A 27,072-nucleotide genomic window follows, 5' to 3' on the forward strand; every position below is an offset into this window, starting at 1 on the left:
TGTATTACACATGCTACACTTTGAGGATTTTTTTTGAAGATTATTTGTTGGCTTTTGCCTTTATTTGATAGGACTGCATTAGCATAACAGGGGGAGAGAAAGGGGATGACATGCAGTAAAAGGGTGCAGGCTGAAATTAAACCTGCAGCCACTGCAACAAGGATAGAGCCTTGTGCTCATTCTACCAGGTGAGCTAATGGCCCCCCCTACATGTTGGGGATTGATGATTTCATACCTTGTTCATAACCTGAGCGTTGGCCTTAGCCAGCACCATGGGAATGTCTTCAGTGGTGAGTTTGAATTTGAAGTTGCTTGGGTGCTGACGATACCCTCTCTCAGCCAGAGCTGCAGCAGCTACCTTTGCTTTTTCAACATCAATTGAACCTATAGGCACCCATCCAACACCCTGCAACGTCTTGAAATCCTCCTTGTACACAGCCTGGACAGAAAAAAAGGTGTATCATGACAAAAGACATTACAAAACTTAAAAATATACAGCTGTAAACATGAAAACTTTCCGCTGTAAGGATTCATACTCACATCACTCATTATGTCATACGCATGTCTGGCCTGGACGACATCATTGGAGTCTGGCAGGCAAGTCCAGTTGTGGAGGCGGGTGATGTAGTTGGCGTGGTTGACCTGAATCTGGTTCTTCTTGGCCAGTTCGAAGGCCAGCATGTCCACTGGCAGGTGGAACTTGGTCTTGGACTTGTTGAAGTCCTTCTTGTAGAGAGCATCACTGGCAATCTTGGCTGAGTTCAGAGCCAGCATGAGCAGAGGGTCGTCCTGGATGCAGCGAGCACCAATGTGGTGGCCGACCTGCTTGCGGTATCCTGTCTTGTACTTGTACTGCAAATGAGAAACAAAACAAGTGATCGTTATGGTTACTGTAAAGCCATAGTAATAAAAATAGAGATTCATTTATATAGACTTTTGAAAACACTTTACAAAGTACTTCACAAGATAATAAATATAGTAGCGTAAAAACCCTAAGTCAACTATTAAAACAATGTCACAAAAAAACCATATAAATTACATAGTGATAAAAAAAAGGCATTTTACAAGTGGGCCATTACACTGAAAAAATGCAGTTTGTGCTATTTTCTGTAATATTTTAGAAACTCAGTTTTGTCAAAACTTGTTTAGTTTTCTTTAAAACCTGTGCAAATTGTTCTGCTTTTTTCTAAGAACAAAAGAAGAAGGCAATGAGCGACTTTACAAGACATAACCCCAAAAATTGAGCAGATAATTACAAATTTTACAAGAAAAATTCCCGAAGATTAGAAAAAGAAGAGTAGTAAAAAGGGAAATGACCCTGATGGTGCCCAAATAATAAATGTGTATATTTTAATATAACATAATTTAAATATATAAGTGTAATACATATAAATGTAGCTCGTTTTACATTCCTCTTGTTTTTCATATCCTTTTCTAAACATTTTCTTGTTCTCTCCTTTTTGGGATAATTTCCTTGTAACCTTTTACTAATTTCTTGCAACTTGTGTGACATTTTATACTAAGTAGCTCATTGCCTTTATTACAAGTTTTCGAAAGTAGTCAAACCAATTTGCTCAGGTTTCTAAGGTTTAAATGCTTGTAAAAAGGCATCAGAATACTGCACCAGACAACTGATGTTGATCAAGGAGTTATGTAACATCCAGTCTTACATAACAGTTATACTATTGCAGAGTTTGTTTTGGCTGCTGAAGTCATTTGGTTTCGCTAAAATATATAATAGAGTGTCATCAGTGTACAGTTATAAGATATACAACCAAAGTGAATGATTATCTGGCCAAAAGGAAGCATACACAGAAGAGAAAAAAACAGGACCGAGGATTGATCCCTGAGGCCCCCCATGTTACAGTGGAGCAGCTGAGGACACATCGTTGCCCAGAGAGTAAGTAAATGTGAGAGATTTTAAAACTGCACAGATACTTACATCACTAGCAATAGCAGTGGAGGCTCTGGCGGCCTTTACTGCAATGGCATCACCACGAAGATTATGGCCTTTCTTCTTGGACAGTTCATTGTCCAATTTATAGAGTTTCTGAAGAAAGAGAGAATATACATTTTTTATCCATCCAGAAAAAGTCCATACTGTATGTGTTGTGGGATTTTTTTTTTTATTACAAATCATGACAGATCTCGAAAAACTGTGTGGGAAAAATAAAGGTGTCACACCGTACCTCACTGACGTTCTTCTTGTTTGCTCTGGCAAGAACAATGTCCATTGCATCAGGCATGATGTGGATTGAAGTCTTGTCTTTCTCCCAGCCAGAAATGTAGGATTGCTAAAAACAAACATATTTGTTGGTTTGATATCTTAGACATAGATGCCTAAAGAGAGATATTTGCGCTATTTTTCCTGCAAGTCGTATCCTGTACCTTATTCATAATCTGGTTGTTGGCAGTGGCCAGTGTCAAATCCATGGAGTGCATGTCTTTGGTGAATTTGTAATTGCTGGGATGTTGACGGTATTGGCTCTCACTGAGGATGCGGCCGGCTGTTTTTGCTTTCTCAACATCCAACGATCCAATAGGGACCCATCCGATTCCCTTCATGAAGCTCTCGTAGTCACTCTTGTACTGATTCTGGGAAAAAAAGACCAACAGAAATGTCCAAATGCAGCAAAGACACATACAGCAGTGGTAGCATTCATGGAAATTGTTGTTTTAAACAAATAAACATCATTTATTTTAAGACTCTCTACATACATCACTGGCAATGAACTGCATGTTGCGAGCCAGTTGCAGGTTCATGGCATCAGGCAGCACAGTGTAGTGGGGGTTATGCTGCTTGTATCCAGCCATCGTCTGAACAGTAGAGGCGTGCTTGGCTTGGACAACGCTCAGCATGTCCACTGGGGAGTGATACTTCAGCTTGGACTTGTGGTAGTCCTTCTTGTAGTTCTTGTCGCTCTGCATTTTAGCCACCTGCATGTAATGAACCAGCAGGGGGTCGTCCTGGATGCTGCGGAAGCCGACATGGTGGCCTCTGGCCTTCTCGTATGCCAGCTTGTACTTGTACTGTGACAGCAAACACATACTGTGTCATTCACAAAGACTGTATTGTTTTATGATATGAATTTTAGGAGATGGGTTTAATACAGTGAGGCTTTTACGACTTACATTGCTGGCAATAGTGGTACCGGACTTGGCTGCCAAAATTGAAATGGCATCAGCTTTGAGGTTGTGGCCCTTTTTGGCCATCTCCACAACACCAGCTTTGTAAAGTTTCTGAAAAAGGCACATGAAGTTAAGATGACAGTGACATTTTTTACAATCACAAACTGATCATCATAAGGGCTGGTTTAAAGCAAACCACGCAGCTTATTGCCTGAAAATGTCCAAGGGATATAGGTGGATGTGTATTTGTTTAATGTGGTATGTGTATTGCATATGTGTATTGTGATATACTGTATGTTGTGATGTATGCTGATGTTACAGCAATTAATGATTTTTTATTTTTACTTTAGGTCCCACAGAGACATGAAATTTCTCCTTTAAGTAGTCATGTACTTTTTTGCTATTGGACTTTCTGCAGTGGATGAACGGAGGGAGCTGGCTGTCAGCATATTTTTATTACAGACTATTGTTTTGGTGTTACAGGTTCATAAGTTGTGTGATGTTATACTGTGTCATATTCAGAGTCATCCACTTTTGCCATTACTATCATTAACTGGGGTTTCTTCATGTGGGCTCATTATTATGGGTCTGTATGTCTCTAAAATCTCATGGTGATAACAGCATTACCTATGATATTGTTTCTCAGCTCTGGAACTCAAATAATCGTCTGATGGCCCAAAAATGTATTCAAACAATTAAATTAATATCATAAAACTGCCACGACTAGTCTGCAACGGTTTTAACAGCATATGCTAATCCTCACTTTAAAAAAAACATGTCGGACTGTCAGAGCTTCTTTCTCTCTGAAATGCGGCTTAAGTGGGTGATAAGTGGTGTCGTAGGCTGCCTCCTCTGTTTACCAATGTGAATAGGACCATTCAGTTGCATAGTGGGAGCTGGTGGGCCAATCACACCTTGCATAAAATCAAAGAGTGCTTGCAGTGATTGACTGTGAGAAAACCATACAAATACTGTGAATCTGAGAACAAGAACAACTGAATGCAGGTATTGGTTCACTGGAAAAGTTTCAATACTACTTGGTAATGTGTTATTCAGTCCATCCAGCATCGTGAAGGCTGTTTTTGTGATTGTTACAGCCTGATAATGTCTGATTTCACCACAGATCACTAAATCCTAGAGGGACTGATTATTTCAGCTGATACCTTGATGTTAGCAAATACTGATACCACTGATATCCAAGCAGCTGATTTTTCCCCTTACGTTGCTCATGTTGAGGGCATTAGCCTTGGCCAGGACAATCTCGGGAGCATCTGGCATGATGTGGACTGTTAGTTTGTCCTTCTCCCAAGCTGCAGTGTATGCTTTCTGTGAATAAAGATAGCAGAAAAACAAAAGAATGATGACTGGTATGAAAAATATGATCAACAATATTTCTGTGACCCTTCACTTTAGAGATCAGTTAAGCGAGCTGCACCTTGTTCATGATCTTGTTGTTGGCGGTAGCCAGAGTCAAGTCCATGGAGTCCATCAGCTTGCTGAACTTGAAGTTGGATGGATGAGTGCGGTACCTTTGGTCACTCTGAATCTGACCGCCAACTTTAGCGGTCTCAACTGCGAGTGAGCCAATAGGGACCCATCCAACACCTCTGATGTAGTTATTCCATTCAGACTTGTAATCAACCTGAAAAAAAGAACGAGACAATAAGGTTTTGATGCATATGTCTTCCAGAGTTAAAGCGTAATTTCTGTAGTTTTGTCTTGTGTGTTTTATTTCCTTTTCTTCATGTACAACTCATCATCATGTCAGTGTGCAGTGTATTTACTCTGACCTGCCGAGGAACTGCAGGTGCAAATTAGCTCTATGCTATAATCTAGTACAGTGCATTAAATGGTAATATGTATGTTTTACATTAAAAAAAAAAATTGAATGCAAAACTTAACTCAATATCTCAAAACCACTCAAAACACAGATAAAACCTTATAATTCTAGGGTGGCGAAATGTGAAAATCAAGCACACAATTTAGTATCAATGAAGTTGCATTTCAAACATGTTTTTTATGCTCAAATACACAAGTTAAGTCAAGTCAGCCACTCACATCACTTGACGTGACGTTCATGTTGCGACAGCGCCCCAGGTGCAGGTTGTCTGGCAGAAGGAGGTAGTTGTGAGGGATGTTTTTGTATCCAGCCATCGTCTGAACAGTAGAGGCGTGCTTGGCGTGAACCACGCTCATCATGTCCACTGGGGTGTGATACTTTAGCTTGGCCTTGTGGTAGTCCTTCTTGTAGTTCTTGTCACTCTGCATTTTAGCCACCTGCATGTAGTGAACCAGCAGGGGGTCGTCCTGGAGGCTGCGGAAGCCGACATGGTGGCCTCTGGCCTTCTCGTAGGCTTTTTTGTATTGGACCTGAAAGAAAATTAAAAAGGAGTTAGCTACTTGTTGATGATAGTCTGTGTCATAGTCATCTGCCAATGTAAATCTGGTCTGATGAAGAGCAGTCTTGCTATAAATGTCACTTTGGTGCATTTAACAAGTGATTACCTGGAGCCCTGAAGAGTGTGAGCAATTCTGACCTTTTTTACTTTTTAAATATTATGCCCTACACAAGTGGAACAACCTGCAGAAGCTCTTAAAATTAGACACGCTAATCCCTCCTTATCAGTTTAAATCTCTTTTGACTAACACAGAGCACAATGAGTGCATGTGTTTTCTTTGAGTGATATGGCCCCATGTGTTGATGTGTTGTTGATGTATGCAGTGGCTATTGTGTGTTTTTGCTTTTAATGTGCACTTCAGTATAGGCCACATTTCTAATGTTTTGTTGACGTATACTGCAGTGTGCTTTTGTTGTTTTAATATGTAACGTTATCAGGGGGTCCTTGTAAAAAAAAAAAGAGCTTCCTCTCAATGGCCTTCCCTGTTTCAATAAATGTTACATAATTACATAAAACAAATAAAGACTGTTTGAGTTACATGAAGAAACATGCTGAATGGAGTTGGTGTTGTGTAGATTTCTGATTTACATACATTGCTGGCAATATGTCTGCCATGCTTGGCGTGCAGGACGGAAATAGCATCCGGCTTCATGTCGTATCCCTTGGCAATATCTTGCAGCCATTTGTGCTTGTAGTGACTCTGTGGATAAACAGGAAAAGTGTTACGATAATGTTTTGTACACAGATGATGCTGATATACACTTGGCATTTCAGATAATTCATGTTCCTTTAACTTGAACAACTGGCTAATAAAACAGCATCTAACTTTGATTTTGAACAAATACATTGTGCTCTAACCTCGCTGAGGGTCTGGGCGTTGAATTTGGCCTGGAGGAACTCAGGGCAGTCAGCTGGCAGATTATAGGTGTGCACGAACTTCTCACCTGAAGCTCTGTATGAAGTCTACAAGGAAGGAAAAAGAAAAGTAAATCAAGGCTCTTGTCACAGATATTTTGGTCGAACATGCATCAATATTTTAACAAAGTTTAAGAGATGAAAAGGCTAGCATCTTCTATAAACAGAAGACAATCTTACGTTGTCCAGCGTCTTCGTGTTGCCCATAGCCAGAACCATGTTCATAGCATCCGTCTTGCTTGTGAATTTGAGAGTGCTGGGATGCTGGCGGTAACCTCTTTCATCCAGCGCATGTTTAGCTGCTTTGGCTTTCTCCACATCCAGAGACCCAATAGGCACCCATCCTAAGCCTTTACTGTAGCTGTTGTAATCTGATTTGTAGACATTCTGTGGGTTTATGGAGTAAAACATGTCAAAAAAAATGTAAGAGTTTACTGTTATCAGTGCACAAATGGCTTTGCTACTGTGTATATAATGCATTTACTTATATATGCATGAATTGACCCTTTGCTAAGTCCCGTCCCTTTGTACTGGTCTGTCAAGATGTCAAAACAAGTAATGAGGCACACAATGTCGAACCGCAATCCCAAAAGAAATATCTAATTTTCGGAAAAAGTGAAAAAGTGATTTAAAAGTGAAGCCAACAGGATGATCTTAAATATGCATTTGAAGGATATATTCAGAAAGTCAAACTCACTAAAGACAATATAAAGATAACGATAGAAACTCTTTCTCAAGAGATCACAGTGTAAAAGTGAATCACCACATCATCTGGCGATGGAGGCAGAAAACAATGATATTAAAGGGAAACTGTCGAATTTGAACCAGCCCTCTGTCATCACAGTGTGTGCAGATGAACAGAGCTTTTTCCCCTCATGCTGTCAGCATCAGAACCTCCACTATCTAAGATCTAAGTGAGGAGCCATTTCTAAAGAGATCACAGTGTAAAAGGAAACCGCAACATCACCTGCTGAAATAGACAAACGACAATGAAATCTAAGGAAATCTTTGCTGATTTTGAACCAGCTCCTTGTCATCACAGTGTGTGCAGATGAATGTTGCTTCCTCCCATGCTGCCAGCAACCCAAAGTGGGGAGCTTCAGGGTAAGCAAAACACTGTTCATCTGCACATACTGCAATGACTAAGAATTGATTGCATGACAGTCCATGGAGCATAGCCGTATAGTTGTCAGAGCCTGGTCAGAGCTGGCTGATGCTGTGTTATGGTGTGTGTGCGTGGGTTGGAATTTAGCAAAGGGTAAATTATTTTACCATAACATCATGGTAACAGAACATACATCACTCTGAATCTCCATCATGCTGCGACACTGCTGCAGGTGAAGGTTGTCCGGCAGAAGGAGGTAGTTGTGAGGGATTTTCCTGTATCCAGCCATCGTCTGAACAGTAGAGGCGTGCTTGGCCTGAACCACGCTCAGCATATCCACTGGGGTGTGATACTTCAGCTTGGCCTTGTGGTAGTCCTTCTTGTAGTTCTTGTCGCTCTGCATTTTAGCAACCTGCATGTAGTGAACCAGCAGGGGGTCGTCCTGGAGGCTGCGGAAGCCGACATGGTGGCCTCTGGCCTTCTCGTACGCCAGCTTGTACTTGTACTGTTTTAAAGAAAAACATCAGGCATAAATAACATTATTGAATTCTCAAATCATTTGAATATCATTATTTTCAGCATATTCACAACTTACATTACTGGCAATGTCTCTGCCAGATTTAGCTGCAATGATGGGAATGGCATCTTCCTTCACGTGATGTCCTTTGAGCAGATCTTTACGGTGAGCATAGGTGTAGTAATTCTAAAGAAAATCATCAGAATTAGCAACAATTTTATGAATATTACATTCTGCATGTACACAAGGGCTGGAAAATACTAGAAAGGAATCTGCAACCAACCTGGCTGATGTTGACGGCGTTGTATCTGGCTTGCATCAGTTCAGGGGCATCAGCAGGGAGATGATAAGTGTGCATGAACTTCTCTCCGCTGGCCTTATACTCTTTCTGTATAAGAACAATGAAGAGATCAATTTATGTCTATTCTGAGAAGAAATTCAAGGACTTCGAGATTTATATTAGAGCAAATAGAGTACCCCAGGGAATAAGTTTTCTGTTGGCCAACCAGGAAGTTAGCTTCGCCCTGGTTCCCTCATCAAAAAAAACAATCGTATGGGATGTATAACCACGAGCCTGCGACTCAGGATGGACTTTTATTTAGAAAGATGATCCTCTGTTATATTGTGTCTGTAAGCATTCGAATGGATAATTAGGGACAATGCTGAAAATATATGTAACTAACCATTTCACTAGAGTTGTGTTGTTTGGTAGCAACTTGGGTCCAAGTTTGGTCTCAGTCAAATTATGTCACTCGCATTTATCTAGGGGACATCACGGCAGGAGATGCAGAGGAGCCGAACTGAAGCATCTATGGTGTCATTTTTGAAACAGTCCATTTTATTTTGCTGTTATGTGTTTTTGTATGTAAATGGATGTGAGACCTACTGTCAAGGGACTTTTTAAATAAATCATTCCCACTGGCAAAAAAGCCAGTGGGAATGTTTCACTGTACTTTGGATTACTGTACGAAATAAGCTCTGTGGTAAACAAACGTTGATGATGGTAACACATCACATTTAGGATTTATGAAGCCTAAATGTAATTCGCCATAAGTAAAAAAGCTAATGTTAGGCTATAAACGAACTACGCTACTGATGTGTCGCCACAGCAATGAGGCTATAAAGCCGTGTTCGCTGCAGCTTGATGTGATGGCGTTCTGTACTCTCATTTAGCCACTTGTTAGCAACCACCATTTTAAAGACGCATCAAAGCTTCAGAGTTTGTGAGTGGGGTATTTGCTGACATATTTCATGTCACAGGAAAAAACATGAAAGTCTCTTCAGCTTGTGTTAACCACAGACCTTATTTCAGGCTTCTAACCAAAAATGCATTTGAAAAACTTAAGGTTATTCATATAACCCCGGTTCTCTTTGAAGAAGTCACTCAGATTCCTCCTCCTCACCGCATTCATGATCTTGGCGTTGGTCTTAGCCAGCTCCATGCTCATGGAGTCTATGGCACTGGTGAATTTGAAGGTATCAGGGTGCTGGCGGTACTTCTTCTCATCAAGAGCTGCTCCTGCAACCTTGGCTTTTTCCACATCCAGTGACCCAATGGGGACCCAGCCAATTCCCTTGACGGAGGTCTCATAATCTTGTTTATAGTTGTACTGTAAAGCAAAAAAGACACGAGAAATGCAGATTATCAGACCTAGAGAAACACCATAACCTACATTATGACACAAAAGTCCCTCAAAGGAAATTAAACTTACATCACTGGCATTGTAGTTCATGGTGCGAGCAAGGTCCAGACTCATCGCGTCAGGCAGAAGACAGTACTTATGGTTGTCCTGCTTGTAGCCAGCAAAAGTCTGCACTGCAGAGGCATGTTTGGCATGAACCACGCTCAGCATGTCCACTGGAGAGTGATACTTCAGTTTGACCTTGTGGTAGTCCTTCTTGTAGTTCTTGTCGCTCTGCATCTTAGCCACATGCATGTAGTGAACCAGCAGGGGGTCGTCCTGGATGCTGCGGAAGCCGACATGGTGGCCTCTGGCTTTGATGTAAGCCTTTTTATACTGGACCTAGAGGTTAAAGGGCATAAAGTATCTGTAATTATTTAGCCTTTAAATAGTTTTTAAGTGGATGCATTTTATTTTGCTGTTTCAAACAGATCTATAGTGTTGAACATCCCCAGGATCAAAGAAAACACATGTAGCCTTTACTCTTTAGCAGCAAGCCTCTAGTGTTAAGTGCAAAAGTTTAATGTGATTTTTTTTCTTTGTAATTCTCTTTTTTATTGTATAATAAACATGAAGACCTTTAAATCATATAAAAGGGGGGTATAAATAGGTAATAAATAAAGAAATTGAATAAAAAGATAAATTAAAATAAAATAGAATGAACAAATAAATAAGTGGGAAAAGGGGGGTGATAAAATAAATTTAAAAAGATCAAATAAAATAGGGCTAAAAAAAGTAGAGAGGCAAACAAAAAATACATTCTTTAGACAAGCATATTGGATCAAAACATACACAGTTTTTAATAAAGGTATCCTTCTGGGTTCTCAAATTCTCAAATTAAAAGTCATTCTATTATTGTGAATTTTAACAAATAAGTGATGTGCAACAAGCACAATATATCTGCTAAAAAGAAGGTTAAAATGAAGTTTGAGCACGGCTCTGAGAAGTCGGCTGGAGCAGGAAACTTACATCACTGGCAGCATGTCTGGCAGCTTTGGCAGCAATAACAGAAATAGCATCAGGCTTCAGGTCATAACCTTTAGCAATCAATTCCTGCCAGGCCATCTTGTAGTAGTTCTGAAAAGACAGAATACATATACATATAAACAATAACAAATGATATGAACACTAAATACGTTACTACATAGCTACACAAATCTGACTTGGTGAGGGTCACATGTGGAGTTCCACAAGGTTCAGTGCTGGGTCCTAAATTCTTTATATTGTACATTATTTAGATTTGCAAAGTGTCCAAAATGCTAAAACTGATTGTTTGCAGATGACACGAGATTTTGTGTAGCTTCTGAACACAGTGGAAGCAGAATTAAAAACATTTTAAATGATGGTTTAAAATGTTCCCTCATTTATTGCATTTGGATATTAAAACATTACCACATTAGGTAATGAGGACCTGTAGGGACAGATAAGCCACTAAGTCCCCTGGCACTCAGTCCATTTAATGAGACAGAGGGACAGCTGTAAGACTGGTACTTTATCCTTTATAAGAACTCTGGTCTGCTGGATAGCAGTTCCCTTATTGCAATAATATGGTGTAATGTGTAATTATATTAACTACTCTTGGCTTCTTGATGTTTTTGATAAATATCATGAATGTTATTTTGTAAATATTGTTATACTGATTACAAATCATGAAGTCCTTGATGTTTTTTTTATGTTTTTTGGTATGTTTTGTAAATATTGTCTATTTAAATATTGTATTATGACCACTTCAGAAAATAATATTGATCCACTCTGCTTTTTGCCTTTGACATGATGACATGTACATGGGGCATCTGCTCTTACTGTGTTACTGGGCGCTCAACGAGCAAATTAATTTTAACTTATCCTATAAGAAAACATTTGGTATGGGTAGTTCAAAATAGCGACCTCTTAGTATTTCTTAGCCTTACCTTGCTGAGATTGTACGCATTGCACTTGGCCTGGAGGAACTCGGGGACATCAGGAGGCAGCGAGTACTTCTGATGGATCTCCTCCAGACCTCTCTTGTAAAACAGCTGCAAGAAAAGAAAGCAACACAGGCAGAAGTTACATGTTTGGTACTCAAATATATATATATATCAACAGTGCAGAGATTTCTAATTGACCCTGAGAGTGAAAGCAGACTCACATCACTCCTCTGAAGCTGGTTGACTTTGGCCTGCATCATGACGGGGTGGTCATCAATAGAGGTAAAGGGGATCTTGTCCGGGTGCTGTCTGTATTTTTTCTGTAGTAAACAAGTTAAATACATTATCGCATATCCCACCAACTATCATACATGTTTTTTTGATGTCAAGATGACATTTGTAAAGAGGGAAAAGTGTGTACAGAAAGACTAAAGTGATGCTGTTGCACACATACCTCACTAAGGATCTCAGCAGCTTTTTTATTCTTTTCCACGTCCAAGGAGCCGAAGGGAATCCATGGGGAACCTTTTGTGTAGTTGTTGTAGTCGGACTTGTACTCATTCTGGGATGCAGAAATGCACACGAGCGCACACACAAAATAAAAATGGCGTCCGAATTGATCTCATGATAACCATAAACGCTTTCTAAGTGACTCAAACAAATGAATTTGAAAAGTTGTAGAGTCTTTTTAAACTTACGTCACTCTGGATGATGTTGGCTTTCTTGGCCAAGTCCAACAGCACACTGTCAGGGGGAAGGAAGAAGTTGGTGCTGATGCTCCTGTACCCGGCCATGCTGGCAATCCCCTGGGATTTCTTAGCCAAGGTCACAGAGATCATGTCCAGCGGTGTGTGATACTTGGTCTTAATCTTTTCATAGTCCTTTTTATATTCACGCTGTTGAGAGATCAGTAAAAGATTATTCAAGAGTGCCTTCCATACTCCATATGACTTCAAATAAACTGAAAAACTTGTGTTTATTTGGCCAGTGAAACAGATCTAACACACTTTATTTTATGTGCTTTGTCCAATATTTTCAGGGTTTCCACATACATTTCAAAACGTTTATATTTTACTGTACACACTGTTTTCTTATCCCGCTTCCTTGGCTCCTGGTGCACTTGCCAAAGACAACATTTCACATTTCAATGAGACATTTTTTTTAATTTTTTTTTTTTATGTCTTGCCTCACTTGCCCAGTGTTTCCAAACATTTCAGATTCAAACTCTATTTAAACATAACTTTGTATGTGGAGAGATTGAATGCATGTTAAAAAAATGTTAATAAATAAAGCATTATAAAAAAAAGAGCGCCATTTCTTTGCGCTCTAATAAATGAGTATTAAGGCACATGTTAGTAATTTAGTAATAAAACAAGCTAATGACTTACGTCACTCTGGATTTTGGCCACATGAACTGAGTGCAAGATCTTGGGATCGTCATTAATGCTGAGGGCACCGACCATCTGTCCCTTTTTCTTCTCGTACTCCTTCTTATATTTAACCTGCAAAGAAGCGCAAAGAGTGATCCATTACAAGATCAATACAAAAATAAACTGGGTACATAAAGTTAGTAAAGCAATCACAAAATCATAGAGGTTGATACTGTGGCATACTTACATCACTGGCAATGTTTGTGTGAGCACGGGCAGCAAGGATCGGGATGGCGTCACCCCTGACCTCAAACTTTTTCGCTTTAGATTTCTCCCAATCATACTTATAACAGTTCTGCGAGAGAGAATAGTGACGTTAAGAAAATTAAAACTTCTACACCAAATTAAAGTTGACATTAATTAACTTTGCACAGCATTAGGTGTAGAGTTGTTACTTACATCACTGAGGTTGAAAGCGTTAACTCTGGACTGGATGAAGAAGGGATAGTCTGGGGGAAGACTATTCTTGAACTTCATGCCCTCATACTTTTCTTTGTAGTTCAACTGCAAAAAGACCAGCGAAATAATGTTATTTAAGACACTGTCAACGAAAACTTTTTTCTCGTGAACAATTTTTAGATTTTGAGCTATTTTGCTTCCATATCATGTCATATTTAAATGCACATTTAGGTGTTTGTTTTAGTTTTGTGCATTGTTTGTGTTTCTCTTGTGCTGCTGATGATCATTCACCAAACTGACTTTCGCTGTTTTAAAGATTGTTAATTAAGATCTGATCTATCTTAGTTGAGATTTCTGTTCTGGAAATGTATGCAAATAGTGCGTATTTAATTAAATAATGCCTTGTTTGCATATTTAAACATTACATTTCAGAAAACTTGCATTACAAAAAAATAATTTTATTAATGTAAATAATCGATAGGGGAAGTTTCATGGTGATATCTATTAGTTAAAATATTTAACCAATTTAATGTCTGGGTCTAAAATATGTGAAACTTTAAAGGCCATTTTCCCAAGATTAGACTTTCCTCAAACTCTGAGCTACAAATCTCCACTTCAGTATCACTTACATACACCAAACTTTCCATTTTTTTCATATTTATATGCTATTATTTAGTCCGCATATTTCAACATGAGAATTCTGAAAAACTCAACTTCAACTGGTGAAGTTTAAGTTCTGTCTCTTTTCATAGGATACTGCTCACTGTACACTAATTTCCAGACAAGTGTAGTTTGATTTTGGGTCACAGGAGGGCAGCAGTGTATCAGCTGGACTTAATGTGAGCTGTATTGACGGTCCTTTCCCTGCCTCCCCAGCCCCTCTCTGATCACAGGGTTTATTCTGGGCCAACTGAATGCTTGTTGCTATTTATACTACAGAGAGATGGCTCTCCAGTTTCCATGGTGCCCACAGAAAGACAGCTGGGCTACGTGGATGATTGGGCACATTTTAAGGTGATCTGCATATCTAGGAGAATTTGATCCCGAGCATTAGCGGGTGATTGCAGCAATTTCAGTCAATTATTGGACTCTAAAAAAAAAAAATGAGCAACGACCTACATGAGCCACTTTTATGATTTATGTGAGCATACAGTAAAAGAGAATTCAAATGAAAGCAATGCTGATAATATTACATCACCTGCCAGAGATAATCCAGTGGAAGTTTAGAAGATTTTTGGCGCCAATTTTAATTAGTACTAAAAATGAACGACCACATCTTTTTAACAAAATATTTTTAGTGTATGTCATATTTTGCAAAAAGTACAAAAACTCGACAGGTTCAACAAATGTACGTGTGTAAGCTCGAAAGAACTGATACTGAGAAAGGAATTAGTCTTCCCATCACAAATTTTAATTCTAAAATATTCAGCATAAAAGGAGGCGATCTGTGCAGTCATACATACGTCACTTAGCTGTTTGGCGTTGATGGCGGCTTGAACCAGAACTGGCGAATCCACCACTTGTGTAAATTTCACTTTGTCTGGATGTTGCCGGTAAACTTTCTGCAAACCGCAAAACAGAAACATTTTGTCACACAAATATAAGAGAACAAAACATGGATCTGTTTCACTGCAAAGAAGTAATTTATCAGCCAACACTACTCACATCTTTACACTGTTCAAGCTTCTTTGTTGCTTCATACTCGGGCGTGACTGTTTGAGGGAAGAAGCATCTTGTTTTGATGTCTTCGTATTCAGCTTTATATTGTTGCTGCAAGATAAAATATGCAGATGGTGAGGAAACATATACTGACCTGTGTAATGCATTTTTACACCAGTGATTTGATTCAGAAAAAAATCAAATTAAAGTGCACAAAGACTAACCTCGTTCTTCATTTCCTCAACTTTCTGGCAGTGAAGCATGTAGACGTCTTCATAGCTGCCGATGTAGTGGCCCTTCACCTCGTTGTCATACTTATCTTTATAATGCGCCTAAAACAAATAAACTAAATGAATATATTTTGAAAAGAGAAAAACAATAATATGATTGGTTAATGAGAAATTCATCTATGATTCTTACGTCAGTGAACTGTTTAAGTACGGAGTCCATCTGAAACTTGGGCGTGTCGCAGTAGTTGATGCTGAAACCTCTGGATTTCTCATAGTTGGCTTTATATACTTTCTGCAAAGAATATAAATAACAAATGATGAACAGAAATATCAAATATGGGCAACTCAAATAAGCAAACACTCAAAAACACACAAACATCTGTCCACGAGACTCTCTAGACAACATTTCAATAAGACTGGTGACTTTATTTAATCTAATCATCTGACTGCGCATGCAAAAGGATACTGCAAGTGACAAATCCTGATGGTTCGATTAGCACCACTAATGTGATAATCCACTCAGAGGAGCTTCATGTCAGACACTCTAAATGACACCCAAAACCACCTCGATCGTTTTAGTCACCTCATTTTTTAGTTAACGGTCTATCAAGAGAAATTTGCAAATTCATGCAAGCAACATCTCTGTCCACACAGGAAACAGACATGGAGACTGTCACTGACACTACTTGTTTCTGTTTCAAAATAAAAGTCCTCTGACAACATTTCTGTGGACGGAATCCCTTCATTTGTTATCACAAGGCTTTTTATCATCGTCGTCTTGTTAGATTACCTGTTACTGTTTTCATTATTCCCTGAGCTCTTGCCTTTGCTTTGTCTGTCAAACTGTTTTCAAAGGTGCTTTTTGAATGACGTTATTATTATAAATATTTGCAGGCAGTGTTGTAGACACTGCAGTGGCTAAAATTTGTGGAGTACCAGCTTTTAATTGTAGAAATATAGTGGTTATAGCAGCAGGCAGCTCTGCAGCAGCTCTGCAGCAGCTCTGCAGCAGCTCTGCAGCAGCGAGCTGCAGCAGTCCAGTGAGGTAGCTGTCACATGCTGCTCACGCAGGCAGTGTGGCCAGGGCGCTACAGAGACATCACTGTGTTTCCAGTAGAGATTGTGCCACCAAAAATACGTATTTTAGGCCAAAACATGATCGTTTCCTAACTATTACCAGGTGGTTTTTATCCCTAAACAGAATCACACATTACTCATAGCGCTGTTGAAAAGCAAGGCACGTTAAGTTTCAACACATTTGCGTCATTTGAACGTCTAAATGTTACAAATAAGTGGTTTGCAGAAACATTCACTGCCAACATGTATTCTGGCGACTGGGCTGCAGCAGTAATGGTGCTCCCAAGATTTATCTTTGTTTTTACACAAAATATCGTCTATTGTTCCTCATAAAACCAGCCGTAATGGTGAATTGTGTTCTTCAGACACCTACATCACTGAGGATGGTGCCGGCGTATCTGAGCTGTCTGAGGAGAGGATTCTCTGTGGCGGGGAGCGTGTTGTAGTCAGACTGCGCTTTGTTCTTGTCGTATTCCTTCTTGTATTGGACCTGAAAACAAAAACAACAGAGAAAAGTTAGTGAAAAGAAAACAATCGATACGGGTTATATACGCTGACTCACAGAACATGACGTCGGTAGAGTCAGTCATGGTGCAAAAGCATGTGTGTCTATCGTTTCTTAAAATGACGTGTTTGCATTATGTGTGAATATGTGGGTGGAGGTTTACAGTAGCTGACAAGTCTCCTCACATAGTCTGGTATTTAGTTACTTGTGAAACTGCACGCTGGAGTCGTGCTGTAAGAATCAGTTAAATGTAGATCTCTCAGTCATGCGGTGCATGTGTGGGCACAATACAGGGCGTCCCTGCGTCAGTGTGTTGACTCACACTCTGCTCTGAGACACGGGTCAACTCTCTGTCGTGTCTTCCACATGAGACAGGACCTATAAAAATACTCTGATACCTTTGTGTGTGCGTGCGGACTTACCTCACTGGCAGCAATACGAGCCTTCTTGTTCGTGTCATAAACGGGCGTGTCTGTTTGCATGAAATAAATCTGATCTTTCTCGTCCTCATATTGTTGCGTGTATCTTCTCTGAAAAGAGAAGAGATCGACAGTTAGACACAGAGGGTTAAATGTGAGCTGATACCACACTGAAAAGGCTTCACCTGAGACAGCAAGCTCTTACTTGGCTTAAGTTCTCCATTGCCACCCTGGCGGTGGCCACGTCAAAGTATGGCGTCTCGCACCATTGACCCTTCACATTTTTATTGTAATCTTCCTTGTATTTGAGCTGCGAGAAACAAGAAACAATCATCATTAGCAGATGGATTTTACATATGAAAGACCTTGTTGTATGTAGAAGATAGAGAAACGTATTATATATCATGTTCGGTTTGATAAAACACGTGAATGACTGGAATCTCTGTCATTTCAAGCTACTGCCGGCCTCTCCCTTCAGCTTTGTGTAGCCGGTAATATCAGAGAGCAGGTGGCCAGTTATCTCTAACAGAGGCTCAGGGTTTTTTTGGTCTCTGCAGGGTCTGTTTCTATATCCTCATTTTTACCACACAGTCTGGATCACTTCAAGAAAAACGTGTTTCCACTACATGGTACCGGTTCTACTCTGCTCGCCTTTGGTATCAGGTACTTTTCTGAGGGTCGTTTACCATTAGAAGACAGTACCGCCTCAGTGTAGCTGAGCTTCAATTTAGTTTTGAGGAAATCATTTCCCTGGTTTTTAAAAAAAAAAAAAAAAAAAAAAAAAAATCCAAATCTAGTAATTTCTCTCTTGCTGAACAGTTCTCACCAAGTTGCTCATACCCTTTTTCTCATGTTGCTCTGATTTTGAAGGTTTAAATACTTGTGAAAAACATCTGAAGTAGTGCGAGAAAAGTGTTGTCGATCAAGGTTTCAAAGGGTTAAAGAAAAAGAGAGTACAAAAACAGTCTGCACACATTTCCAATCTCTAAATCTGCTCAATTTGTTTACCTCTATCCTCCTGTGTTCCTGACATTTGTTTTACGTTTACAGAATATATTTGAGCTTCAGACACAGATTAAAATTGTGGCGCTCACATCACTGCGCTGTTGTTCCACTTTCTTGGCCAGCTCCACTTCAGGAGGATCAGCCAGGGAGGTGTACTTAGCCTTGCGCTCGTCGTGACCCTTCTTGTAGAGAACCTGTGGGGGAACACACACACACACACACACACACACACACAAAGCGTGAGTCAAAATTTACTGAGGTGGTTAATTCTTTCACATCAATATCTGACCTTAGAGCAAACTCTACCTCGCACGGATTGTATCTACGCGTGCTGATGACTTCCCTACATCAGCAGAAAATGTCACACAATTGTAGTCAGACAGAAGGAGGGGGTGCAAATGACCATTTTAATTGCCTGCAATGTGAGCGGAAATTGCTACCTATGATACATCTGACTAAGCACAAACAAATGGACCCTGACGGGAAGAAAATAACATAAAGGCAGAGAAAAGGCGCTTACATGTTGAGTTGAGGCTGAATGACGATCTGCCAGCGATTCAGAGAGAAATTAACTGCTCAGGTGAGTTACATCATTTTTATAGAATTGAACATAAAACCTTTGATGGCTGCAACAGTCTGTCTGTAATACCTGAGGGCCTTTTCAAGAAGGGTTTTCTTTATAGATATTATTTACATTAATTTATTCAATTTATTGTATATATTTTGTTGATTTTATTATAATTAATATTGTGTGTTTATTTTTCTCTCTCTTATCAATTCCATTTGTCTTCTTTTGTCATAATAATCTTTTTTTTTCTAGGTGTAGAAAAAAAGGTGCATTTATACTGTTTAAATTTTATTATATTTTATTATCATTATTACTGATATTTTTATATATTTTTGTGTCTTTCTTATCTCATTTTATTTTTCTTTGATTTGTCTTTTTAATCTATTTTTTTCTATTTTTTAATTTAGCTTTTATTTAACTACTATTACTATTATTATTGATTTGGTTCTTTTGGTATTAATTGTAATTTTTTTGTTTTGTCTTTATAAACTGTTTAATTCCATTCTTTGATCTAGTTTTTATTTCACTCTGTTTGAGTACTGTTACCATTATTTTAACTTAAATCAGTTTTATTACATCATAATTTTTATCGTCTCATGCTTTGGTGTCAAATTTTTCTTTTATGGGTTTTTGTCTTTGTTGTTGTTTTTATGATACACTTATTCTGTCTTGTACAGGTTAGTGCACTTCAAAAACCTACACAGCAGACAATAAAATATGCTTTGCAAATAAAGTTTGATTGACTGATTTGATTGATCTTATCTAATATATTACATTTTCTTAAGAATGGAATTTTTAAAAAGTTTTTATAGACAAATAACCCAGATGGAATTGTCTAATTTCAGCTATTTCAGTGATTTAAATACTCAAGGTACATCGAAAAAAATCCAACTCCAGTATTTCAGTCCTTCTCATTACGAATAACAGTAACAAGCCAGATATATAAGTGAGAGCTGCCACAGAATTCAGGCTGTAACAAACTCTTTGACAGTTGACAAAATTATTATGGTAAATACAAAGTACTAACATATTGCCAAACACCACAAAAATATAATGTCACATTACTGTGTTTTTTAACCTTGCAGGTATTTAAACCACGCACATGTCTAAAATCTGAAGGTGTCGTGTATTTTCATGTGCTGCTGCTGAAAACTGGTAAACTGAACTCACGTCACTGAGGCACTCCTGAGCCTTGGCCACTCTGCGCAGCTCAGGGCTGTCGCTGTACGGGAAGAACATGGTCTTGTCCTGATTCCAGTCCTCCGTGTAAAGTTTCTGAAAAAGGTGTTAAGTTATACATTAACCCATGTATACCAAATATTTGAAAAATAAAAAGGTTTTTAATATATGTATTTAATCATACATCAGCTCAGCAAAAATCCCTTAAAAAATCATCATCAACATGACACATAACATAAAACATAACTCTTTGGTTATGTCAATGAAAGACACATTCTGTAAATTATTTTTCAAAAGTTACCTCTTATTTTTAGAGTTTTTGCTATTCAGTGTCAGAATAAAAAAGATTTATAATCCGATAATCTGAGCATTATTAAGAATTTTGAAAGATTGATTTAAGGCATGTAATGTCAACTAAGGCCTTATTTTTGGATGAATGAAATTAATGATTTGAAGACGCTTTAAAGATCAGCATGAACCCTGACCCCTAGTAAACCCCTGGTAAAAAATACATGAAACACAACAGAGGAAAAAACAAAACAAAACAAAAAAGCAGTAAAAATGACAATAAAAAAAATAAATAAATAATGATCATGTCTGAATTAGCAAAAGCAGGAGTACTGTACAGTAAAAATGAAAATTAATTAAAATTAAGATGAATGAATGAATCACAGTACTTGAGTGGCATGTTGTGCTTACTTTGCTGTAGTTAGCAGCGTTCTTCACAGCCAGGACCAGCTCAGGAGCATCAGGAGGCAGCAGGTACCTGTCCTTCGTCTCATCCCACTTCTGTCGGTACAGAACCTAAAAGAGATCAGCAGCACCATCAGAGTCAAACATTTAAAACATTATTATTTGGTTCACGTCTTGGTGTGCTGTCAGTGCTTCAGATAGCTCACCTTGCTGATCAGTTCAGACACGTGCTTGACGTGAGCGATCTCTCTGGCCTCACCATCATACAAGCTTGTCGTGCGAGCCTTATTTCCCTCCATGCGGTATTTAACCTGTTGAAGATTTGTGTCATTTGTTATTATTCATGACTTGAGCAAAGTTTTAGGAATTTATATTTTTCTTCATCTTTTATTACACCTTAAGAGAATATCAGAATGAAATTGTTGAGCATCTCTGCTTTGACATTTATAACGTCTATCGTTGGCCACAGAGTAGTTTTGTTTCAGCAGTACCTCGCTAAGCTGCTCCTGGGCCTTCTTGATGCGGATAAGTTCAGGAGTATCAGCGATGTAGCCAGGAGGCGTCCCTTTGGACTGGTCATACGCTTGCCGGTACTTGTTCTGTCAAGGAGAGTGAATTGAGAATGTATTAAGAACAACAGTCAGGACTTAAGTCAAAGTAAAACTTACATACAGTAAAAAAAAATCAAATGAAAGATGACTATCTGATTCTTTAAAAATATGTTTCACAACCAGTTACTGCCAAAGTAGACAAAATCAAAATAGTAGCTGCAGAGCGAGGGGGTGGTGTCTGAAGATACAGCCCCGAATTTGTTATCAAAAGCCTAAAATCTACGCTGTTCTCTCAAGAACTCTTTTTTTAAGTCTACATTTACTTGACATTATTGTGGATCCTTGATTCCCATTTCCAGGCTGCCCACCAACGTTGTTATATGTAAGATGTGACATCACGTGACCAAATTTAAATATAAGGACTGCATACAATACGCATATAACAAGAAAATTAAATTGGAGGAAACTATAATAATCAAAAGCATAAATATAGAATAGAAAATTATAATATAAAATAAAAACTATACTATACGAAATATCGTTATAAAAATATGTACAACATAGTTGTACCAGCTGACTGAATATATTTAGTTTCAAAATATGAATATGTAGTTCTTATATGAATAAACACCTGTTTTTAACAATTATTTTTAAAAACGCAACACAGAAATGGGATGAGACAGGATTTTTTTTTCCTTTTTTTCTTGTGGGAGTGGGATGGGACAGGAGTGAAAATCCACTCCCATGTCACCCTCTTGGAGACACATTAAGACACATTAGCGCCTTTGCTATATAGGATGCATGCCCAAATGTTAGTGGTCTGAGTGTTTGGATCACGATGCATCTTGGTGGGGGTTTACACCTGTATTTAGTGTCCATTTACTGTCGTTTGTGATTGGATCCCTAAAAACACGCGTTAATAGCAGGAATAAACAGGCTGTCTGTGAACTCCACTCCAGCATAACAAAAATAAGTGTCACGAAAAGTAATACTTTTCATGCTAAAGTCCTACATCAGATGATTTTTTCCCCCCTTTAGGTGTCAGGAGTGAATATTAGTGATGTTTTTTTGTGTTTTGGTTATAGAATAGGATGTAAACTCTTTTTTCCCTTAGCAACTATCATGTTTTTCCCAAATGCTGCACAGATTATGACTTATCATGACTACAGACTCCAATTCCTTAAAAAAGTGCATTTCTCAGCATGACTTTGTTTCTGGAACATCCTTAATTTATTTATTTTTTTATTATTTTTTTCTTTTCTCTCTATTGTATTCTCTTCTAGATATTGCACTTTAATGTGGGATATTTTTTAAGTCAGACTGCTACAAGCATTTTATTTTTTATTCTATTTTATTTTAGCCTTTATCTCTCCCTCTCTGGATGTGTATAGTTTTGTTATGGCTCTTTTTCCATAGCCATTCCCTGAAAATGGAAAGAAATAGACTCAGAGTCAATCTAAATAAAAACAAGGCTAAAAGGCTTTCACTGTGACATAAGTCTCTTTCTAACATCTTGTTTTTTCTTTTTTTTTATGTTACTCTTGACTCCACTGATGCTTTTTTTAAAAAAAATATTTCCGTATATTAATTTGTATTAACTGTAAAAGTGATAATGTTGCACTTCGAAAATTAAAATAAAATAATTTAAAAAAAAGACAAAAAATGCATATAGCTGCTGTTCCAGGGACAACATGGCCCCGGACCTCTCTAACCCCAGTCTTTAAAATGTCTCGCTCTGCCCCTGGACTTAAGGTAAGTATTGATTTGCACCCAAAACTCAAGGTTGTTACTTACATGGCTGAACTGCTCCATCATCTTCTGGCTGTGAGCCAGGTATGGAGTCATGAACTTGGAAGTATCCACCTTGACCTTCTTCCTGACTTTCCTGGTGGGCAAGCCAGACTACAGGAGGGCAGAGAGAAACACAATCAACTACCAAAACTAACAAAAGGGCCTCAGTTCCTTCATTTCAGGAATATTGGCCAGGAAGTAAAACTACATCCACTTACAACAGGACAGTCATCACAGACATGGAGAAGGACTCAGCAGCAGCTAAAAAAACCTAATTTTTGCAGCTAATTTGCAACTGTAATGCAAATTAGTTGATTAAAATATAATCTGATCTTGTCAAAGTGAAGAGGGAACCTCTCACCAAATTACTCACCCACCTTTTACTCTAATAACTCACCTTTTATAACTGAAGTGATTCAAGTCAAGACTTAAAGGGATGTGAATAAATCAGTAAAATATTCTCCATAGGACTCAGTTAGTTGGGATAATGACACGATTATGTACTGAGATAAAATTTGATGAAGGGTGACTGAAGGAGGAACAAAGTAAAGGGTGCTGAAGTGCTGAATATACAGTAACACCTGCAGTATCTATGAGCAACTTGTACTGCATGCAATGCCAGACTCAGCAACATGTATACATGGGGGTTACTGTATCTCATTTGCTGGGAAGTGAAGCCACTGGAAACGTAATTACAAAAAGCAATTAAATGAATGAAAAGCAGCCATTTCTTCTTGAAGGTCACACTAAAATGCAGGATTGGCAAAAAACAAAATAGATTGCTGAAAAAAAGTTTAATGCTCATGCAGAGTTTTAATTCATTTCTAACAAACTTTTAAGGCTTTGAAGGAAAACTTCACTTGTAAAATAACTATTTGTATATCAGTTAGTCACTGTGTGTTACCTTGAATATGTGAGAAAAACACTTTTCTCGCACGCCTCTTTCTCACAGTTAACAGAGGATCCAAAAAAAGGCAAACATTCTTCATGAATTAAAATAACAAAAGTTCAAATGCATGCATTTGTCCTGGCATGCTTCTCAGCCATGCATAAGACTGTTTGTACTGATGCCTTTTAAATAGTTTGACACTTTAAAAAGTTTTCGTGAAAATGCATTTGTTGTGCATACGCTGGATAAATGAGATTTTGATTATTCTGCACGAGTTGAGTGAGAGTTTGTAAACAGAAGTATAGTTCTGCTGTTGTTAAATATGGAAATATGGTCCATGTTTACTTCAATTTATCAAGAATGTTTGCATTTTTTTGGTTCTTCATTCACAATGGAGACCTGCGAGTAAAAATTATGAATGTTTAATGAATTCAAGGTAACACGCAGTGAGTATTTAATATAGAAATGGTCATTTTGGAGTTGAGGAGTACTCACCAAGCGTCAACTTGAATTTGCATGCCTCCACAGTGAACGGAGAATCCAAAAAAAAGGCAAACATTCTTCATGAACTGGAAATGTCATTGGAACAACAGCAAAACTATATCAACATATGGTTTTGCAGTTGTTAAACACGATCCCTGGTAACTTTAAATTATGAAAAATGATCCCCTTTTTTTGGATTCTCCATTTATAGGGGAGGCATACAAAAAATCTTTATAAATTCAAGGTGAAGTTCTCTTTAAACACAAAAACCCGCCATGAATGCGCCTTTAATAAAATAAACAGACAGTAGATTATCCATACAGGCATGCAGACAAAGACAGGGATGCACCATGAAGACAAAGACAGGGTGTCCTGTACTGTTTGAACTGTTGTCCCTTGGGAGGAGGTGCTTTACCTGAAAGACCTGAGAGCTCGAGTGCTCAGTGACAGTCGTCGTTGTAATCTGCTCAACATATTACAAATATAGGAAACACACTCTGAGGTTTCAAAACTGATATTATGGGAGAAACAGCACAGTATTCCTGTTGGATTGAGGGTGATTTTTCCACAGCTCTGGTGCTCATCATTTACTGCCATTAACACTTCCAGTATAACAAGTACGAAATCACTCTGCGCTGCATCACATTAGTAGCTGCTCTGTCAAACGCCTTCAAACAGTCCGTCAACTGCATAAAAGCAAAGAGCTTTGTCATCGGGCATCTTTGTCCTTATTCACTCAACTAGTGTCACTAAAAGAAAGGTAGGATCCATAGAGGGGAATATACTATAATTATGACTGTAGTTTAATTTTTCTGGGTCGTACAGAGGACAGAAAAGCATTTATATCCTTTGGCCAGTCTATAAACACCACGCACTCACATGACAGTCCGTCTATTCTTATTTTTTATTTCAAAGACCGTTGTTCCTGTTATCGGCTGCTACAGCCCACAGCAGTACACAAACTGTTTAGACAGATTTATAATCTCCGTGTCTAAACACACTGCGCTCAGCGGGTTTAAAAGACTGGTTTCAAAAAAACAAATTTTCTCACTTCCCTCTAGTAATATCTCACCACGCAGATAGTTTTTAAAAATTGGAGACATCTGTCTCTACATTTTCTCTGATGGCGTACTAGGGCAACTGTAAATTTAAAAAAAAAAGAGCTATGGGTAACGGGGTAATATTCTAATTTAAAAAAATTCCTCTCAGTAACTGTTCACCTGTGTGGGCATGTAAAATGGAGCGTTTCAGAAACTATCATCTCCTTAATTTGGGCATGTCCATCATTGCTTTTTGAATTGAGCAGATGCTAGAAACAACAACAATAATGGACTACCAGTTTGCTAACATTTTTTTAGCACTGCTTTGTGTAATGACCACTTCACTTTTAAACTTAGCATTGCTAAACCACTTCACAGACACACCGCAGCATCTGCTGCTCCCAACATTGTTTTTGCTCCACCTCAGCGTCTGCCTTGTAAAGTCTGCTAGAAGTGATGCTTTTGGATCAGGCGTGATCAAATCAACAGTCGAATGGTCAAATACTTTGCACCAAGAACTTACTTTATCCTCAAAATGAGCTGTTTTAAACTCAATTCTCTAATAGTTGGGAACATTTATTTTCACTCAGATGTTTTTAGATATTTAATGAGCAACTTGACTTTGATATAATATGTGCATTCTTACTATTTCAAGCCATGTTTCCAGAGACTTTAAATAAAATGTATCATTATTTATTATTAAAAGTAAAGAAATCTCCAGTCGGTGTTTTGATAGCGGTAACGCTAGCCTGAACACTTAACTACCTTTATGACGAGTGGAGACTGGGGTGTTTGGGGTCATTTTTGTGTCGATGGAGATATTTTGCAAAAATGCTGGTGGAGTGGTGGTGGAGTGGTGTGGACAAAGTTACTTTTTAAAAAAATGGGAAAAATATCTGTTTTCAAAAATATCTGTGTAGGTATAGACAGAGCCTTAAGGGGAAAATGTTCTTTTCCAGTCAGGCACCCTAACCCTCAGACTACAGTAGCTAAAAGCATTCCCACACATAACATACTGTTCCATGAATAGCCCGTCTAACTTACAGCCTGCCTGAATTACACTCCCCTCTGCTTAGGAAGTATCCTACTGACACTTTTACAGCTACATCAGGTCTGAAACTGGTGGCTTTGGAAGCTAACCAACAACCCTTCAAATCTACCAGAAATCTAGAAATAACCAGAGCTGCGGGAAAGAACATCTCAATCATTTTTATCAACACGTGTAAGAGGCTTCGATATCTGAATATATCAGATGGAGAGAACCATAAGTGTGAATCAGTATTACACATCTAAAGCAAAAAAAATGTCAGGCAGTTTTTCCATCACCTCTCCTAAGCAAGTTTTTTTCACTGTGACGTGAACAGGCTGTCAGAGTGTGATTTACAGCACAGGAGCTCATCTCATTTGCCTCTCTCTCTCTCTCTCTCTAACTCTCCTTTCACTCCATCTCTTTGCCAATGTGCCGTAGAAGTCCACTTCTAAATTTGTCTGAATGCCAGA

General features: G+C 38.4%; 1 protein-coding gene across 1 annotated transcript in view; it reads right to left on the reverse strand.

The window, feature by feature from the left end:
* LOC121948713 (nebulin-like) overlaps positions 1 to 27,072 on the reverse strand; it is an 86,779-nt gene that overhangs the window by 56,141 nt on the left and 3,566 nt on the right. Inside the window, 40 exon segments of the mRNA XM_042494125.1 lie at positions 236 to 439; positions 541 to 852; positions 1,943 to 2,050; positions 2,190 to 2,294; positions 2,389 to 2,595; positions 2,719 to 3,030; positions 3,133 to 3,240; positions 4,351 to 4,455; positions 4,565 to 4,771; positions 5,188 to 5,499; positions 6,121 to 6,228; positions 6,387 to 6,491; positions 6,624 to 6,830; positions 7,742 to 8,053; positions 8,144 to 8,251; positions 8,349 to 8,453; positions 9,469 to 9,675; positions 9,778 to 10,089; positions 10,717 to 10,824; positions 11,658 to 11,762; positions 11,876 to 11,974; positions 12,109 to 12,216; positions 12,353 to 12,550; positions 13,043 to 13,156; positions 13,272 to 13,379; positions 13,484 to 13,588; positions 14,947 to 15,045; positions 15,149 to 15,253; positions 15,367 to 15,474; positions 15,563 to 15,664; positions 16,823 to 16,939; positions 17,377 to 17,484; positions 17,579 to 17,683; positions 18,468 to 18,572; positions 20,117 to 20,221; positions 20,825 to 20,929; positions 21,025 to 21,129; positions 21,310 to 21,417; positions 23,164 to 23,271; positions 24,948 to 24,995. Coding sequence (XP_042350059.1) covers positions 236 to 439; positions 541 to 852; positions 1,943 to 2,050; positions 2,190 to 2,294; positions 2,389 to 2,595; positions 2,719 to 3,030; positions 3,133 to 3,240; positions 4,351 to 4,455; positions 4,565 to 4,771; positions 5,188 to 5,499; positions 6,121 to 6,228; positions 6,387 to 6,491; positions 6,624 to 6,830; positions 7,742 to 8,053; positions 8,144 to 8,251; positions 8,349 to 8,453; positions 9,469 to 9,675; positions 9,778 to 10,089; positions 10,717 to 10,824; positions 11,658 to 11,762; positions 11,876 to 11,974; positions 12,109 to 12,216; positions 12,353 to 12,550; positions 13,043 to 13,156; positions 13,272 to 13,379; positions 13,484 to 13,588; positions 14,947 to 15,045; positions 15,149 to 15,253; positions 15,367 to 15,474; positions 15,563 to 15,664; positions 16,823 to 16,939; positions 17,377 to 17,484; positions 17,579 to 17,683; positions 18,468 to 18,572; positions 20,117 to 20,221; positions 20,825 to 20,929; positions 21,025 to 21,129; positions 21,310 to 21,417; positions 23,164 to 23,271; positions 24,948 to 24,995 — 5,817 coding nt within the window.

This window comes from Plectropomus leopardus, chromosome 10, assembly GCF_008729295.1.
Source record: "Plectropomus leopardus isolate mb chromosome 10, YSFRI_Pleo_2.0, whole genome shotgun sequence".
NCBI lineage: Eukaryota > Metazoa > Chordata > Actinopteri > Perciformes > Serranidae > Plectropomus > Plectropomus leopardus.